At 44.2% G+C, this 19,429-nt stretch overlaps 1 protein-coding gene across 10 annotated transcripts in view; it reads right to left on the reverse strand.

Annotated features, from left to right (window-relative positions):
* Window positions 1–19,429, reverse strand: part of PTPRT (protein tyrosine phosphatase receptor type T) — a 944,743-nt gene that overhangs the window by 681,104 nt on the left and 244,210 nt on the right. For all 10 annotated transcript variants that reach the window (XR_012500633.1, XR_012500634.1, XR_012500631.1 and 7 more), the window contains exon 2: window positions 15,721–15,846. Coding sequence is in view for 5 of the 10 variants with exons in the window: in XM_074347294.1 (XP_074203395.1) it covers window positions 15,721–15,846 (126 nt within the window). In the remaining 5 variants the exon portion in view is untranslated. The remainder of the gene's footprint in view (window positions 1–15,720; window positions 15,847–19,429) is intronic.

Genomic DNA, 19,429 nt, shown 5'->3' on the forward strand with positions numbered 1-19,429 from the left:
TTACACTATGGGAATTTGATTAACACTCATACTGCAGACAATACTGTCTGAATCCAGGTATGATATCACAGAAAACTGAGCATCAAGGCAAGCATCTAGGTGGGCATTCAAACAGATGTGTTTTCCCATTTATCTGACAAATGCATCTCTGATCACTGCAAAGATCCTTCGTGGCTTTTCCAAACCATCCTTAGCACACATCATTATTTGGTCATGTCCTCCAGAACAATACTTAGTTTCCCCCAATTAATTCTGTCGTCTCAAAGTACCCAAGAGACCATCTCATAATATGGGATGCTCCATAAGAACTTTTTTGAGAGCTATTTGGAGGCAAAGATCTTGCCTTTTCTTCAGACATTTGAGGTCTATTTTGGCTTTTATCTTTTATTCTCCCACTGCCACTTCCTGGGTGTCAGTCATAACCATGGTGCCTCCAAACAGTGGAACAGCATGCAGCCCTGGAAGGGGAAAACTAGGTCTGAGTACAGTGGTCTGAAAAGGGACCAAGGACCCAACTGCCTGGGAACCACGATCCCATTCGCCACCTGCATCCTAAGGAGGGGCCAGAGTGGTGCCTCCTGGGGGAACCACGGGGTCAGAACCCACACTTCCTACAGGCAAGTCGCAGCGCCATCATAAGCTCACTATGAGCCTCAGCAAGCCCTTTAAGCTTTTTGTGCCTCCAGTTCCCTAGTCTGTAAAATGCAGATCACAGTATCTCCATCAGAGGACTGTTATATATAAACATACGAATTAATACATTTAATGTCTTTAGGATAGTACCTGCCGTTCAATAAGTACTATATCAATAGCGCTTTCCTACTATTATTGTTACTATTACCACACACGCATATGTTCTCTGACTCCCTCCTTCCCTCATCCTCTTCCTCCTCTTCTCTCCTTCCCACCGTCCCTCCCTTCCTCTCTTTCTCTGGATACACATCAATCTGTTGATAGTGATATTTGAGAGAACAGAAATGGAGGTGGAGAGAGTTAACTTCTATGTATAAACTCAGCATTTCTTTAAGAATATGTAATATTTTATCATTAAAGAGGGAAGAGAAAAATGTATTGACTCCACAGTGACTAAATGGGAACAGAAGCGTTCAGCCAATCAATAACCTCACGCATAACTAAGGGCACTCAGAGGCCCAGACTTCCAGATCATTTTTATGGAAGCACGGCATTAAAGAAACAGTAGGTCAAGTTTGGACGAGTCATATTTTTGCAATGGGGAGCCTATTACATAGGTCACAAGCAGATCTACACCTGTGTGAGACTGTGCCAGGTGTCCCTTTGTTTTCCCCAAGAATCAACTCCACTCAGAAGAGCCAAGACCAGCCAGGCCATAGCCTCATCAGCTGACCACGGTCTGAGGTCAAGCTGAGAGGAAGCACTCAGGGTATGAAAGCTGTAGGTGCCCCAGGTCCTGTGAAAATGCCAAAGAAAGAAACAGCCTCACCGGGTTCTCCCAAAATTTCCTGACAGCGTTCCTCTCTTGGCTTTCCTAACACTAACAATCCTAATGGCAATTCAGTCTACTTACGGACCAACTGTCCTATTCTAAGCCCCATGCAGGGCACAAGGAATTCAGCCTACGAGAGGCAGCCCATGCCCTCAGGTTGCTCACAGCCTCAGTGAGGAATCAGAGAAAACATGTAATGAACTTAGCCGCAGAAACACATAAGAGTCAAGGGAGGGCCTCCTGGAGGAGGTGACATCCTCTGTCAATAGGAGGAAGGGGAACAGGAGATGCCTTCAAGACAAAGGCATGATGGTGTGACCTACATGGTTTGTGGTTGAAAACAAGAAAAATCAACTATGACAATTTGTCTCAAAACTGAGAATGTTCTGGAAGAATATTGGGAGGCTCATAATAAACAGGGAGCTGGAGGATACTTGAAGAGGAAGCAGAAACTAAGTCCCTGGGGGCCAAGGAGCAGGCAGTTCATCAACCTCCTTTACTACAACCGCTTATGGTCCAGGCACCACCCCTCCACCAGACGCACAAGCTCTGGCCGCCAGCTCAGACTTCCCTGACGGAAAGTCTTGGGCAAGAGGGTCCAACTGGCTGGGGCCAGGTCACATGTCCAGCACACCCAGGTGGTAAATTTCTGGCACCTTCACCTGCCAGCAAGCTCCACATTCCACCAAGATCCTACACAATGAGAACACTCCCAAATAAGGAAGCAGGGCTGGAGGCTGGACTCCCAAAACAAAAGCATGAAGGCTTCTCTTGTGTGATGACGCAGAAGGGGAAAGGGAAGAGGAGAAGGCAGGAGAGGGGGCTGAGGCTGGAGACAGATGCTGGGGTTGTATATCATAAGAATGTTCAATTACTAACAAGAGCAATTCATTTAACAAACATTCACCACCACCTCCAACATCCCAGGCTCTGGGGTTACATGTAAATAACATGGTGCCCCAGCCTACAAGGAGGACAGAAGGAGTTCGGCACACAGACTATGAAGAGGCTTGCTGGTAAGCACTGGTGAGCCCATCCTGCATTTTGCAGCTGACGTCCACCGTGACTGGCCAGTGCTTGGACTGCTCTGTAATTGATGACTATTTACAACATAATTCCTGCTAGTCCCCAGAAGGTCGCCATCCACTGAGCTGAGAGCCATAATGCAGTGCCCTCAGGGGACCATCGCCAGTTCCTGACTTGCGCTTAGGGCTTTAGAATTCACAAAGCTTTTCTTTTTCCAATATCAACTCATGGGAGAATTTCCAGGATTCCATGTTTGACACATGGATGATATTCTTCCTTCAAATCTCGAAAATAACACACAGCCACTCTGTGTTTGGTACACAAGGGAGGACAGAAACAGACAGATGTACGAAAGCAGATTTGATAACTTCTCTTGGAGATGAGCACAGAGACCTATGGACAAGAACACTCACTGCAGTGAGACTTAGGAGGGAGTAACTGGAAGGAACTGAAGCATGCAACAATACGGTGGTTAAACATAAACCATGGAGCAGTCATCATCATGGAAAACTATGGAGGCTTTAGGAAGCATGCTTTTGAGGAATATGAAATGCCACAGGAAAATTTTCAAAAATAGCATTAAAAAGAAAAATAGATATTTGTGTAAGTGTGTGTGCACATACGACTTATTTTTTATCGCCATCTCTACTGTGCACATTCTCTACAATGAATGTGCATTATTTTTGCAATCATAAACCACAACTGTAAACAAATAATTCTAAAAGATGTTTAGATGATGGTGGCGCCCTATATTTCATATATGTTTCTCTCGCCTGGGATTGCAACCTGGCTCCTCTTTCATATGTAATTTACATGACCTTGGACCAGTCACTTCATCTCTCTGGGGCTTGGTTTTCTCAAAAATAAAGAGGGGACAATATCTCTGAATTCATGGCATGGTGGCATATTAGATGAAATGTGCAGGAAAATGCCTAACCCAATTCTCGCTTAAACTGATCACGCAGTAAATGCCAGTTCTCTTTAAAAAAAAAAAAAAAAAAAGCAAAAGCTGCAATACTTATAGCACTCTGGTGTGAGTTCTAGTGTAGAAAAGGTCATGGGGTCAGGGTATTGATGTGTAATTGACCCAGGAACAGTTTCCTGGGCTGCCACAACAAATGACCACAAACTGGGTGACTTAAGACAACAGAAACCTAGGGAGGAGGCCAAGATGGCGGAGTAGAAGGACGCTTGCAGCACACCCTCTCCCACAAATACACCAAGACTCACATCCACAGACCCACTCAGCCAACCAGAGCACCTGTGGAACTCCGACAAAACATCGTCCTTTTCAAAAGATAGAGACGCCAAAAATCTGGTAGGAGAAAAGGAAAAAAGAAAGAAGAAAAGGCAAAACAGTGCGGGACGGGTCCCGCGGTGAGGGAGCGGCAAAGGAGGACTGGTGCTAGTTCACTGGGTATCCCCTCTCCAACTGAGTGGCCAGTGGAACGGAGGGGGAGCCTCCGAGGCTCCGATCTGTACAGAGCAGCCCTTGACCGACAGAATTAAGTTAAACGGGCACAGAGGGTCGCTGCAACACCCAGTCCCAGACTCCGGCCAGCAGCTGGGGGCTGGGCCAGGCTGTCCGAGCTGGGCGGAGGACAGGGACGGCTGCGCTGAGGCGGCCGCGGGGGACTGCAGGGAGCTGCGCGCCATTGGTGTGGGTGCACAGGGCAGAACAACCTGGGCCCTCCATAAAACAACACGGCTGATGTGCCCTGGGGGGAAGGGTGCATACCCCCATCTCTGAAAACCCACAGAAAGTTTTTGGGGGAAGAGAGGCGGGGCTCAGGCACAGCTGCCATATCCTCCAGCACTGAGCACCCAGGCCAGGGCTGGGGCGAAAGTGAAACCTGCATTCGCACCTAAGGACTTAGCAGGCTCAAAGGCCAGATGGAGACTTGTCTACAGACCGAGGCAGATAGGATCCTTCCGTCCTGGTCCCTCAGGGAACTTGCTCCGCCAAGACAAACAAGGAGCTGGGTTTTGGCCCGGAGCAGGGACGGGGCTGTTTCTTGGTCTTCCCCGAGCCCACCTACGGAGCGCACAGCGGCACAGAGCAGCGGAGCAACAGGCTCTGGGACAGGGCGGGCGGCCCCCCTGCCTTTCCGGCAGGAATGCAGCCCCTGACCCTGGTGCTGGGAGGGGGCGTGACCTGTCCTCCTACCTGGCCAGTCTGCAACATCTGACTGTAGCATTGGGAGGGGCAGTGACCCGCCCGCCCATAGCAAAGGAGAGCTGCACCTGACCCAGTGTTGGGAGGGGGAGCGATCTGCTTGCCAACAGGCACTGGGAGCAGCACAGATGAAGGCGCCAACGGAGGGCCTTTGGAAGCTGAGCTTCCAAAACAGGGCAAAGACAGACAGACTTCGCATTAAGAGCACACAGTCTCCAGGAGAACACCACCCCCCCTTTTTTTTAAATCTGTTTTTACCTGTTCTATTTTCTATTACCCTTTTAATTTCTACTTCTTAAACAATTATATATACTCCCAGTTTTAATTCCTTTTAAAATTTTTAAAAATATTTTTATTATTATTATTTTTAAAAATCCACATCATTCCATTTCTATTTCTCTTGGTTTTGATGTCCTGTTATAGATTATACACAGATTTCAAATACATTTTTCCCTCTTTTCTCCTTTTTTAAAGGTTTTTAAAAGACGTCTCAACCCGATTGCTATTCTGCTTCAACTTGCTCTTCTATTATTCATTATACACTGTTTTCAAACCTTTTTTTCTCCCTTCTTTTAAAATTCTCTTTCTTTCTCTCTCTCTTTTTTTAAGTGTTATTCCTACATAGGCATTAGATAGATAAATAAATAAACTTCATAAGAACCACAATAGATAACTGATACTCGATAAACCACAGTGCCAGAGAGGTAGGAGCAAGATGAAGAAGCAGAGAAACCATTCCCATTTAAAAACAAGAGAAATCCCCTGAAAGAACGACCAATGAAATAGACATCGATAGCCTACTAGATCAAGATTTCAAAAAAGGAGTGATCAAAGTACTGAATGAACTAAAAGAGATAGTGTTTAGAGATATAAAATATGTCAAAAATTAAATGGAAGCTATAATGAAGAGCCAAGTAGAATTGGTAAACTCATTGGCTGAGATGAGAAATGATCTAAAGGCTGTGCAAAGCCGACTAGATAATGTAGAGGAATGAGTAAGTGACCAAGAAGACAGGACAACAGAAAGCACCCAATCAGAACAGCTACAAGATAAACAAATAAAAACAAATGAAAATAGCATAAGGGACCTATGGGATAATATAAAGCATGCCAATCTTCGCATAATAGGGGTCCCAGAAGGGAAAGAAAGATCAAAGGGGATTGAAAAGGTACTGGAAGAAATCATGACTGAAAACTTCCCAAACTTAAAGAAGGAATCAGATATCCAAGTACAGGAAGCTCAGAGGGTCCCAAACAGGAAGAACCCAAATAGACCCACACCAAGACATGTCATAATCAAGATGGCCAGAGTCAAGGATAGAAAAAGATCCTAAAGGCAACAAAAGAAAAGCAAAGAGTGAGTTACAAGGGAACCCCCATAAGGCTCTCAGCTGATTTCTCTACACAAACACTACAGGCCAGAAGGGAGTGGCAAGATATATTCAAAGTCCTGAATGAAAAAAAGATGCAGCCTAGGATACTTTATCCAGCAAGGCTATCCTTTAGGATAGAAGGAGACAAAGATTTTCACAGACAAGAAAAAACTAAAAGAGTTTAGCAACACTAAACCCATGTTAAAAGAAATATTGAAAGGTCTACTCTAAATAGAAAAGCAGCAGGATGCTACAGAAATGAGAAACTCACAACTGGAAAGTTGATAACTCATAAATTACAAATAAATACAAAATTGTAAAAGAAGACATCTAAATCACTAGACAGTGGGAGAAGGAGGCAGGAAAATATATAATTTTTTTTCTTTCTTTTTAAAATTTTTTGTTCTCAATAGGATGCATTTGAGATCATGTTACTATCAATTTAATAAAAAACAGTTATAGTAATGGGCTAATAGACTTACAAAAAAGGGTAACCACAAGCCAAAAACTTACAAGGAAGTCACAAAAACTAAACAAAATCCATGATAATACAAAGGAAAATTACCAAACCACAAAAGGAAGAAGAAAGGAACAAAGAGGAAATACCAAATCAACTGCAAAGATAAGTTCAAAATGGCAATAAACACACATCTATCATTAATTACTGTAAACATTAGTGGGCTAAATGCTCCAGTCAAAAGACAAAGAGTGGCAGACTGGATAATAAAGCAAGAACCTTCAATATGCTGCATACAAGAGACCCACTTTAGGGAGAAGGACACATATAGATTGAGAGTGAAAGGATGGAAAAGGATATTCCATGCAAATGGAAAAGCCAAAAAAGCAGGTGTAGCAGTACTGATTTCAGCCAAAATAGACTTTAAAACAAAGGCCATAAAGAAAGATAAAGAAGGACATTTTATAATGATTAAAGGAGTAATACAAGATGAGGATATTACACTTGTTAATATATATGCACCCAATATAGGAGCACCTAAATACATAAAACAATCACTAACAGAGATAAAGGGGGATATTGATGGGAATACAATCATAGTTGGAGATTTTAACACCGCATTAACATCACTAGACAGATCTTCCAGACAGAAAATAAATAAAGCAACAGAGAAATTAAATAATACAATAGAAAAATTAGATTTGGTGGATATTTTCAGAGCATTACACCCCCCAAAAATAGGATATACATTCTTTTCAAGTGCACATGGAACATTTTCTAGGATTGAGCATGTACTTGGGCACAAAAGAAACCTCAACAATTTTAAGAAGGCAGAAATTTTCTCAAGCATCTTTACTGACCACAATGCCATGAAACTAGAAATCAACAACAGAGAAACAAAAGAGAAAAAAAGGAAAGCATGGAGATTAAACAACATGCTATTAAAAAACCAATGGGTCAATGAGGAAATCAAAGCTGAAATTAAAAAATACCTTGAGACAAATGAAAGCACAACCACACAAAATTTATGGGACACTGCAAAGGCAGTGCTAAGAGGGAAGTTTATAGCGATTAAGGCCTTCCTCAAAAAAGAAGAGCAATCTCAAATAAACAATTTAACCCACCAGCTGAAAGAACTAGTAAAAGAAGAACAAAAAACCCCAAAAGGCAGCAGAAGGAAGGAAATTATAAAGATCAGGGAGGAAATAAATAAAATAAAGATTTAAAAAAACCACAGAAAAAAGTCAATCAAACCAAAAGCTGGTTTTTTGAAAAAGTAAATAAAATCGACAAACCTCTGGCCAAACTCACAAAGAAGAAAAAAGAGAGAGCACAAATTAGCAAAATAAGAAAGGAAAATGGAGAAATTACAACAAATAAAATAGAAATACAGAATATCATACGAGAATATTATGAAAAACTATATGGAACCAAATTGGATAACCTAGAAGAGATGGACAAGTTTCTGGAAACATATAGTCCACCAAGACTGAATCAAGAAGAAACTGATCACTTGAACAAACCGATCACTAGAAATGAAATCAAAATAGCAATAAAAAACCTCCCTACAAATAAAAGTCCAGGACCAGACGGCTTCACTGGGGAATTCTACCAAACATACAAAGAAGAACTCATACCAGTCCTTCTCAAACTCTTCCAGAAGATTGAAAAGGAGGGAATACTCCCAAACTCATTCTATGAAGCCACCATCACCCTGATACCAAAATCAGGCAAAGACACTACCAAAAAAAGAGAATCATAGGCCAATATCACTGATGAACATAGATGCCAAAATCCTCACCAAAATATTAGCAAATAGAATCCAACAACACATAAAAAAGATTATACATCATGACAAAGTGGGGTTCATCCTAGAGACACAAGGGTGGTTCAACATACACAAATCAATCAATGTAATACATCACATCAACAAGAGAAAGGACAAAAACCACATGATCTTCTCAATAGATGCAGAAAAAGCATTTGATAAAATTCAACACCCATTTATGATAAAAACTCTCACCAAAGTGGGTATAGAGGGAACATATATCAACATAATAAAAGCTATATATGACAAATCTACAGCCAGCACAGTACTCAATGGTGAAAAACTCAATAGCTTCCCACTAAAATCTGGGACAAGACAAGGATGCCCACTATCACCACTCCTATTCAACATAGTCTTGGAAGTCCTAGCCACAGCAGTCAGGCAAGAGAGAGAAATAAAAGGGATCCAAATTGGAAAAGAAGAGGTAAAAGTGTCACTATATGCTGACAACATGTTACTAATATATAGAAAACCCTAAAAGGTCCACACAAAAACTACTAGAGCTGATGGAAGAATTCAGCAAGGTAGCAGGTTACAAGATTAACATTCAAAAATCAGTTGCATTTCTTTACACTAACGATGAATCAACAGAAAAAGAAAGTAAAGAAACAATCCCCTTTAAAATAGCACCCAAAGTAATAAAATGTCTAGGAATAAATCTAAGCAAGGAGGTTAAAGAATTATACACAGAAAACTATAAGCCATTGATGAAGGAAATTAGACTTTAAAAAATGGAAAAATATCCCATGCTCTTGGATTGGAAGAATCAATATTGTTAAAATGGTCACACTGCCCAAGAAAATCTACAGATATAATGCAATCCCTGTCAAATTACCCAGGACATATTTCACAGGACTAGAACAAATCATAATAAAATTTATATGTAACCATCAAAGACCTAGAATTGCCAAAGCATTACTGAAGAGAAAGAAAGAAGCTGGAGGAATAACTCTCCCAGACTTCAGACAATACTGTAGAGCTACAGTCATCAAGACAGCATGGTATTGGTACAAAAACAGACATATAGACCAATGGAACAGAATAGAGAGCCCAGAAATGAATCCACAAACTTTTGGTCAACTAATCTTTGACAAAGGAGGCAAGAATATACAATGGAATAAAGACAGTCTCTTCAGCAAATGGTGTTGGGAAAACTGGGCAGCAGCATGTAAATCAGTGAAGCTAGAACACTCCCTTACACCATACACAAAAATAAACTCAAAATGGATCAAAGACTTAAACATAAGACAAGATACAATAAACCTCCTAGAAGAAAATATAGGCAAAACATTATCTGACAAATCTGACATACATCTCAAAAATGTTCTCCTAGAACAGTCTACTCAAGCAATAGAAATAAAAGCAAGAACAAATGGGACCTAATGAAACTTACAAGCTTCTGCACAGCAAAGGAAACCAGAAGTAAAACAAAAAGACAACCTACGGAATGGGAAAAAATTTTTGCAAATGAAACCAACAAAGGCTTGATCTCCAGAATATATAAGCAGCTCATACGACTCAATAAGAAAACAAACCACCCAGTCCAAAACTGGGCAGAAGACCTAAACAAGCAATTCTCCAAGGAAGACATACAAATGATCAATAGGCACATGAAAAAATGCTCAACATCACTAATTACCAGAGAAATGCAAATCAAAACTACAATGAGGTATCACCTCACACCAGTCAGAATGGCCATCATTCAAAAATCCACAAATGACAAATGCTGGAGAGGCTGTGGAGAAAAGGGAACCCTCCTTCACTGCTGGGGGGAATGCAGTTTGCTGCAGCCACTGTGGAAAATAGTATGGAGATTCCTCAAAAGACTAGGAATAGACTTACCATATGACCCAGGAATCCTGCTCCTGGGCATATATCCAGAAGGAACCCTACTTCAAAATGACACCTGCACCCCAATGTTCATAGCAGCACTATTTACAATAGCCAAGACATGGAAACAGCCTAAATGTCCATAACAGATGACTGGATAAAGAAGAGGTGGTATTTTTATACAATGGAATACTACTCAGCCATAAAAACTGACAACATAATGCCATTTGCAGCAATATGGATGCTCCTGGAGAATGTCATTCTAAGTGAAGTAAGCCAGAAAGAGAAAGAAAAATACCATATGAGATCACTCATACATGGAATCTAAAAAAAACAAAAACAAAAACAAACAAACAAACCATAAATACAGAACAGAAATAGACTCATAGACATAGAATACAGACTTGTGGTTGCCAAGGGGGTGGGGGGCGGGAAGAGATAGACTGGGATTTCAGAATTGTAGAATAGATAAACAAGATTATACTGTATAGCACAGGGAAATATACACAAGATCTTATGGTAGCTCACAGAGAAAAAAAAGGCACAATGAATATATATATGTTCATGTGTAACTGAAAAATTGTGCTCTACAGTGGAATTTGACACAACATTGTAAAATGATTATAAATCAATAAAAAATGTTAAAAAAAAAAAAAAAAAAAAAAAAAAAAAGACAACAGAAACCTGTTCTTTCATGGTACTGGAGTCCAGGAGTCTGAAACCAAGGTGTTGGCAGGGACATACCACCCCTCCCTTCCCCAAAGGCTCTAGGAAGGATTCTTCCTTGCTGCTTCTGGCTTCTGGTGTCTGCTGGGAATCTGTGGGTTTCTTTGGATTGTAAACGCATCACTCTAATCTCTGCCTTTGGCTTTACATGGCCTTCTGCTCTGTGTGTCTATAGGTCTCCACTCCTCCACCCATAATGCTGTATGAGGGCTCAGGATAACCAGCAAGACCTCATCTTTGCTTGGTTACATCTGCAAAGACCCTATTTCCAAATATGATCACATTCATAGGTGCCAGGGGTTAGGACTTCCACTTATCTCTTTGGGGGACACAATTCAATCCATAACAGACCCCAACCTTCTCTCTATAAATATCAGCAGTTAGAGCAGAGCAGAAACACACTACGGAGGGCCCAGTGGCACCAAGGAAAAGGGCAGCACCACCCTGGATCTGTGCCTGCTCCCCTGGCAGGCTGATTGGTTGAAGTATTCCGGTCTGTATGCCTGTGTATGTTGTCTCTGGATTTTCCCCAATACCTGTCCTTTCCAATCAGGTAACTAACTAGGCTCTTTGTATTTCTCTGCTCTAGAGGTTTGTGCAGGATGGAGAGAAGAAGCTGCTTGAAGCCAAGGGCTCCTTCTTTCCTTTTTTATTTTTTTTTGAAGTCTAAACTTACTGAAGAGATTATGCTGTGGATCCAAGAAGGGCTGGGGTGAGTTGGGTGTGCTTTTGAGGGCCAGGAAGGAGAGGGGAGAAGTTCCTACACTGGGGAGAGGAAAGGGATGAATGTGCTGGTGATGGATACGGACTGCTCGTTGGCAGTACTTGAGGAGGGATGCTGGGTGATGCCCCTGGGCTGGCTCAACTCAGGACCAGGACTCCAAGCCTGGGAACGAAGCAGCAGAATTACTAGACCCAAAGGGATCACAAGGAATGGGACAGCAGGCTTCTCAGAGGAAACCACAAAGGCCTGCCTACGTCCCAGGATATTTGCTGACCCCTAGGGAAGGGGGAGACCCAATCACACCTACAATGTAATGTCTGGCTCCCTGGAGGCTTAGAGTCAGATTCAAGTTGATGCAAATACAGCTTTTCTTATGCACCCAGGTTTGCAGCTTGAGGTCCAGCCCTACTTCATTCTGACAATGTCCTACCAGTATCAGGAGGAAATAGAATGAAACCTCCCAGCCCCACTGCCTCTGGCTTCAGCCTCTTTAAAAGGACATTTAGAGCACTTACATTTACCCTCAGCACCCCTGAGACCCTTCTACAGGGCCCTGGGCTGGATCTCAGGGTGGACATGTGGAAACTCATGCTGAGGTTGGGGAAGTCAGAGCTGGGAACCAGTGGTAGCTGTAGTTAATTCCACAGGCAAGACAGAGGCTTAGAGAGAAAGTCTGTGGGCACAGTGACCCCCATTCCTCTGTGATAGCCTCAGTGAAGATGAAGTGGGTGCAAAAGCAGGTCTGAAGCCTGGAATGCTAGCCTGAGGGCTTTTCCCATAGAGAGGAATGAGGAAAAGAGTGTGACGGTGGCTGTGTGCAGCACTGAATTAACAGAGTTAAGGTGGAGGAGGTGTTCTCCATCAGGGGTAGCATGGATCCCCGGTATTGAAAAGTCTCTCTGGGACCATCAGGGACCCACAGTAGACCTCCCGCTGGAAGGTTCACCTGTGTAAAGCAGCATCTGGGGTCAGGTGAGCATGAAGGAGGAGACAAGGTTCCAAGGTGCTCTCAGACTTACAGTCCCAGAGACTGCAAGAACCAGAAAAGCACCGAGGGGAACCAGCACTGATGAAGCCCTCCTATGTGCAGACACATTCTACGCACACAGGCATCATCCCACTGAAGCCTCACACTGGTTCCCATGTTAATTATGGGGAAATGGAAGCAGAGGGATTAAGGCCCAGAGTCACTCGGCCGTGGTGGAGGATTGGAACAAGTCTATGATAAGGACTTTGAAAGCAAAGAGCAGGACGCTGGGAGTGAGATCATCCGAGGAGTCTTTCTTCTGACCAGGAGTAAAGTCTTTCTCCCTGAGAAGGAGTAAATGAGCTGAGACCTGAAGAAACCAGTCAAGTGAAGAGTGGAGAAAATGCCTGCAGTGAGTGGGAACAGCATGTGCAAAGGCCCTGAGCCAGGAAAAACCCTGACATGTCCAGGTAACTGAAACATGATCCGGGTACATGAAGCATTTTGAGAGAGAAGAAAAGGAGGCTCAGAGAAGACACTAGATCATGCAGGACCTTGCAGGCCATGACAAGGAGTTCAGATTTCACTCTGTGCACCAGGGGAGGTGCCCAAATGACATATACTGACTGACCCATAGTTTAGCACAGAGCTTGTCACACGGAAAGGGAGCAGTAAAAGGTTGTGGAACATCTGAGTAAACAGAGTCAGACTAGATTTCCAAAAAGATGGAAACTGCTGGCTTTACAGAAGGAAGAGGAAGGCTTCAGCCTTTGCCCATGAGGAAGAGCAAACAGTTTTGCCTAATCCAAATTCATTTTCATGCCTCTCTGCCTAAGAAGCACACGGAGCCCCTGAAATCCACAGGCGCATCACGACAGAATAATTTCGGTGATCATTATCAAATGCCTCTATTCAGAAAAGCTCAGAAGACTGTATTAGCACACTCGAATGTTTATGAAATGACACTGTGCCATAATGAGGGGCTGAAAATATTAAGATGAGAAGCAAGGGTTGCTCCCCCCAGGGGAGAGCGTGGCATGGTGGGAAAAGCAACATCACCCGGGTGCTGGGAACCTTGGTTTCTGATTTGTGAAATGGGAGGGTAGCAGCAAAGACTTAAAATGTGTGATCAGTTAATAAGGGGCCCAAAGGCATTTAATAATGTTTATCATTCATTTCTCCATTAAAGAAACACTTAAAAGCTATCTGCCCATTCATCCGTGTGTCCATCCAACAAGATGGTATTTCGTACATACTGTGCATGATGCACGGAATTAAGCACTAAGGATGAAGCTGGGACTAAGACTGTCATGGTCCCTGTTCACATGGAACTTCGCCTCTGGGGATACAATGTACACTGAACAAACAGCTGTGATGCGTGTCCCTGAGGAAAGTGCAGGGTGCCAGGGGGGCCATCTGCAGAAAGAGCTGACCCAGACCTGAGCATCCTCAGGAGTGAGGCACGAGCTGAGATACCGAGGGCAAGTTCAAGAGAATGGAGGAGCAGGTTCTCCGGACAATGCCAATCCTATGTGAGTCCCTGAGGCAGGAAAGGGTCTGGAACATTCTGGGAATGGACAAAAGCCAGGGGAAAGGAAGCACAGCAGGGAATGGGACCTGGGGAGGCTGGACCAGCTCTGCAGGGCCTCGGAGGTCATAGCAGGGCGTCGGACTTTTCTCTCGGAGCCAGAGGAAAGCCTCAAAAAGATTCTAGGCAGAAGGTGGGTGGGGACAATGAAAGGAAGAGGTGACATGAACAGGTCTACCTTCTAGAACAGTTTCTGGCTTCTGTGCAGAGAGTGGGTTAAAGTCATAAGAGGAAGCCAGGAAGCCTGTGTGAGACTTCTGGTGACCCAGGCGAGATGTGACAGTGGCACCAGGGCAGAGGTGGCAGAGAGAGAGAGGTGTGCAGACTTGAGATGGGCTCAGGAGGTGAGGGGCAGGACGGAGTGACTGACTGTCAGGAAGGGCAGGAAAGAGAGACGTGGGACCCCTGGGTTTCTTGATCAGCACCTGAGTGATGAAGTGGCCTTCTGAGACAGGGAGCACTCGCGTGTGAGTAGATGGAGATGAGTCAATGGTTCGATTTGGGGCAGGTTGAGTCTGGAGGGCTACAAGACCCCACAGGGCTTCCAGTGGGCTAAAGAGCATGTGCGCGCACACACACACACACACACACACAACACACACACGTGCACACTATAAAATCTGAATTAAGTAGACCAACATCAAAGATGGCCATGCAGAGCACAGCAGACTCTCAGGGTTAATACAGCTGGAAGAGTATAGAACAAGTCTGAAGACCGCCAACATTTAATGGCCTGAGAAAGCAGACAGAGGAGACTAAGAAAGAGCACCAGGAGGAGCTGGTAAAAAAAACTAGAGGGTGTGTGGGTTAAAGGGAGGAACCATAGAGAATGGCCTATTTCTCCAGCAACCAAGTATCTTTACAACCGTACTTACCAGGGATCACGTTATCCAAAGAGGTGGTCTTAGAGGTCCCAGAGTTGCAACTCTTCCTGGATGATGTCACCAGGTAAGCCTCTTCGAGGTTCAGCTCACACAGGCATGCCCCACCCTAAATGTGTTCACCCTGCATCTAGACCTCCTCCAGTTGTGCCTCCCCTAGAATACATGAGGTGTAACTCTCACAGGCCTACCTCAGGCAGGCATCCATCAGGAATGTACATTAGGTCTTCAGCCCCTGGCTAAGGATAAACTTGGCACTGAGGATGTCAGAACCTCAACTTTATGAGCAACATCTGGACTGTAGAAATTTCCCTGCATAAATGCAAGCTGCATCTATGTGATCTGATAGGAGAGAAATGACCTCAATTCTTCAGAAGCTCTTTCTTCCCCTAAAATCCCACTGCAGTCAGGCTCTCACACAAAACCCAGTGATGCCCCCACTTATAGCTAATGCTTAGAATCTCAAAGTGAAAAGTTTCCTGAATCCGGGTGACATATGATTTCTACCATATCCCTAAGAATCCACTCAGCCTTGGTTTGCATGCTTCTGGAGATGGGGAACTTACTACCAGCAAAGTGATCTACTGCCCTCTCAGGCAGCTCCATCCAGAAGGAAGTTTCCCGCCACAAGTCACCATCAGAGCTGTCGTCACAGTCTCAAACACAGCTGGTCACATACCTGTGGGCACCGCAGGGTCCAGCATTGGCTTCTCCCATGTGTTGATCTGCTCCCAGGTAAACCCATTGGTGCCCAGGGCCACGCTATAGCCACAGTTGCTGTAATGCCCATCAAAGGAACAGCCGCCTGCAGACAAAAGAGATATGGGTAAATATATCCTTGAGTCTGAGGCTTGGTTCATTACCCCCGTCTCATCGGCTCTTCATTTACAGCAGTGAATTTTAAACTCTGGAGAAGATAAAAAAAAAAAAAAGGCAAGCAAATTGGATTTTTATATTTGCTTTGGTGCTCTCAGGAAAGACATTGGCATCTGCAGGCCCCCCTATTTAAAAAAGTTAATAAGGCTACTTACATTGATTTCAATCTTCCTTCCTGAGAAAGTAAACAACAACGTCTCATTCTAAGTAGGAAAAATGAATGCCAGGGCATGCCTCTGTAATTGCTTCCTGCAACATTGAGAGATGCTTGCAAGGCAGTGGGGAGGGCACTAGCTTCCGAGTCTTGCAAAACTAGACACGAATCTCAGCTTTGCAAAGTTGGGTCAGCTCGGGCCAGATGCTCCACCATCTGTGTCTCAGTTTCCTCACCTGGAACGTGGAGGGAACGATCCACTTGACAGAAATACCAGGAGGACTAAATGGAATAACATATGAAAAGTAACTGGTACAGAATAAATTCTCAACACCCACTTCCTTCCCTATAAAAGCAGTTTTCATGGAGTAAAAGTCAGATTCGTGAAGAATTAGACAGTCGTGCACCTGGAAGATACTAAAGCCAAGGCTGACAGTGTTTAAAGCTTCTCCCTTAAAGTCCAAGCCCTCCACCACCCACCACTTTACAATGAGCTGTGTCAAGTTGACTTTACTGAGCATACGCTTTGGGCTCTAAGTCCCCTTCTCCAGGTGACACTGAGAGAAACGTGGAGTACAGAACTGGGGCTGCAACTAGGAAATGCTGGTCTGTCCAGAGAAACAGCAGGAGAGTATATCCTTGAAGGGGTGGGGGAAAAAGAGAACTCATTAGGGCTTTGAAGTTCAGGAGCATCTCCAGGGGTACAAAGCAGGAGGAAGAGCTCTCCAGGCTGAGCTGGCAGGATGCGCAGAGGACTGGGGGCAGCACCAGGACCCAGTTTCACACCCCAGTCCATCTTTCCACTGCCCTTGGCTTGTCCCCTTGTTGCTCAGATCTCATCACATCACCATCTCCCTCCCTTAAACCCCCACTGGTTCCCCATCACACATCCAAAGGTGTTTCTGATCCATGAACAGAAACCATCCCTTGCCAGCCCTTGCCTGTGTCCACCGCCTCACGTGATATCACCATCGTCTCCATCAGCTACAAAGGACAAAACCCCTTCTCTGAACCCAGACCTGGGATTTCCTCTGAGTGGTGGTGGAAGTCCTGTCGACAGATCTGATACAGAACCTGGTCACAACATTGCTAAAGGAAACCTTTGAGGTCAAAACTTTCTCCACTTTCCTTTCTTGCTGACTATGGAAACCCAGTCTTTAGCACCCCAATGAGTTCGGCTGGGCAAAGGAGGGCTGGACCTATTTTCATACTGCAAGGGTTGGCGCTTGATTTGAGAGTATTAAATTGCTTTGCACTAAAAAGTTACAGGAATTTTCAGTACAGACACCTAGAGAGAGAGACAGAAAGGAGAGGGAGAGAGAGGTCCAAGAAACGCAATGTAAAGGAGATACTTGCAGAAGGTGACAGCTGATGAGAAATTTCCTGTGATGGAAAATGCCTGATGCCCTGTTAGGAACAAAAATACCTGTGTGCTTTCATTTATCCATTCTTTACTTCACAATTATTTAATTGAGCTCGTACTGCAGATCCAGCGGAGTACAAGGTGCTATCTATACAGCGGTTTACAAGAGACATGCTATTGATCACCAGCAAGAGACAAAGAGGAAACAAGTAAACCAGTAAGTAGCGCACATCTCAGGGTGTGCTATGACAGCTACAGCTGTGGTGGCTGAGAGGACCCCTAGGTTGGAGAGGTCCAGGAAGCCATTCTGACCATGAACTAGAAACAGTTCCCTGTCTTGTGCTGTCATGTCCCTCTGCTACACCCAACTCCTCGGTGAGACCTGGCTACATACAACAGCCATGTGTCACTGGGGCTTTGGGGAACTGAGGGAAGAAGGGCAAGGCCCAGTGTGGGTTGACAAGGGTCAACAGACAAGGAGGGAAGTCCCAAGAGACAAGAAGAAAGGTTAGGCAGATGGCAGGAGAGACATCATCCCAGATAGAGTGGAGAAGGTTGACTTTTGAAAGGCAAGGACAACTAGCTTCCACTAGACATAAGCTTCAGAATGGCTGGGACTGGCTCTGGCACAGAGTAGGGGATTAATGAATATTGCTGAATGAACAAACCAGTAACTGTGGACGAGATGCCAGACACAGACCCAGCTACACTGCAGTAACAGTGAGCCCACAGCAGTCCCCAAGATCAACTTGCTCTTTCTGGTCTCATACTTGCCACTTTTACCTAGAAAGCTCCTTCCCTACATTGCCTGTCTGACATATTCCAAACTAGCCTTCCCCAAGTCACTTCTTCTATAGACCTTCTCTGACCAGAACAGCAGAGTGAATGCCACAGGTAGGAGATAATAACACACCATTTAAAGCTTTCTAAATAGTTTCAGCACCACCACTGCCTTATTGGAGCCCAGCCTGTGGGAGACAAATGGACCAGGTCAACGCCACTGACAACAGATCCCGATGTGCTGGAACCGATGAGTGAGGGGAGTCTGCAGCATCTCGAGTGTTCACCCCAAGAGTGGGCAGGTCACCCTAAACTGAGATCAGCCTCCAGGGCTAGAGAGGGAACGTACAGCCAAGACAACGTTAGGTATATGACAAACTGTTGACGTCTTCTTTCTTGGGCATGTAAGAACTTCACATTTCCAGTCCACCTTGCATCAGAGGAAGACCATGTAGTAAACCCAGGAAATGTGTAATAAAGTGATATCCACCATGTGCAGGACTAGCCCATAAAAATAATCTCTTACAAGTAATCCTTCTCAACTACCTTATTGTGAGGACCTTCAAAGATATATCTGAAGGCAGTGGCATCAAAGAAAGAAAGATGTTTATATGCCTGAGACACTCAATGGAGAACCACCCAGTCGCCTGACCAGTAATACTGTCATTCAACCTACCAGGAGCAAAATGCCAACTTTTCTAGTCTTAATACCACTGACACCTTAGAGTTTAGTTGTTACCGTAGCAGAGCCCTGCACATCCTGACTAATGTAAGAAGCACACTCTCTTGAGCATTTGTTCCATGTCAGACAATATACTAGGCACTGATTACAGATACTATCGCATTTGCTTTCACTTAATCCTCACAACTGAGATAGATTTTTGTCCCTACTTTAAGTATAAGATAATTGATGCGTTAAAGGGTTAAGTGATCTGCTTAGGTCATATGGAAGGGAAGTGATGGAGGCAAGTTTAAATCCATGGTGACCTAACCAGAGAACCCAGGCTCATTCTTATAGACCAGAGGAAGATGTATTCCCCAGAAACCAAAGACCAAGACTTTCACTTACAAAGTGATGAGACGGCATCAGGCAGATAGTGCTTCCAAAGTGGTTGGGTCTTTCCATTTGAACCCATTCCCCTACTTATTATTCTAGAAACATTAAGTGCAGTTTTTTTTTTAAACAGGTCTGTGCAGAGGCACAGAATTGACAGA

This window comes from Camelus bactrianus, chromosome 19 (genome assembly GCF_048773025.1).
Source record: "Camelus bactrianus isolate YW-2024 breed Bactrian camel chromosome 19, ASM4877302v1, whole genome shotgun sequence".
NCBI lineage: Eukaryota > Metazoa > Chordata > Mammalia > Artiodactyla > Camelidae > Camelus > Camelus bactrianus.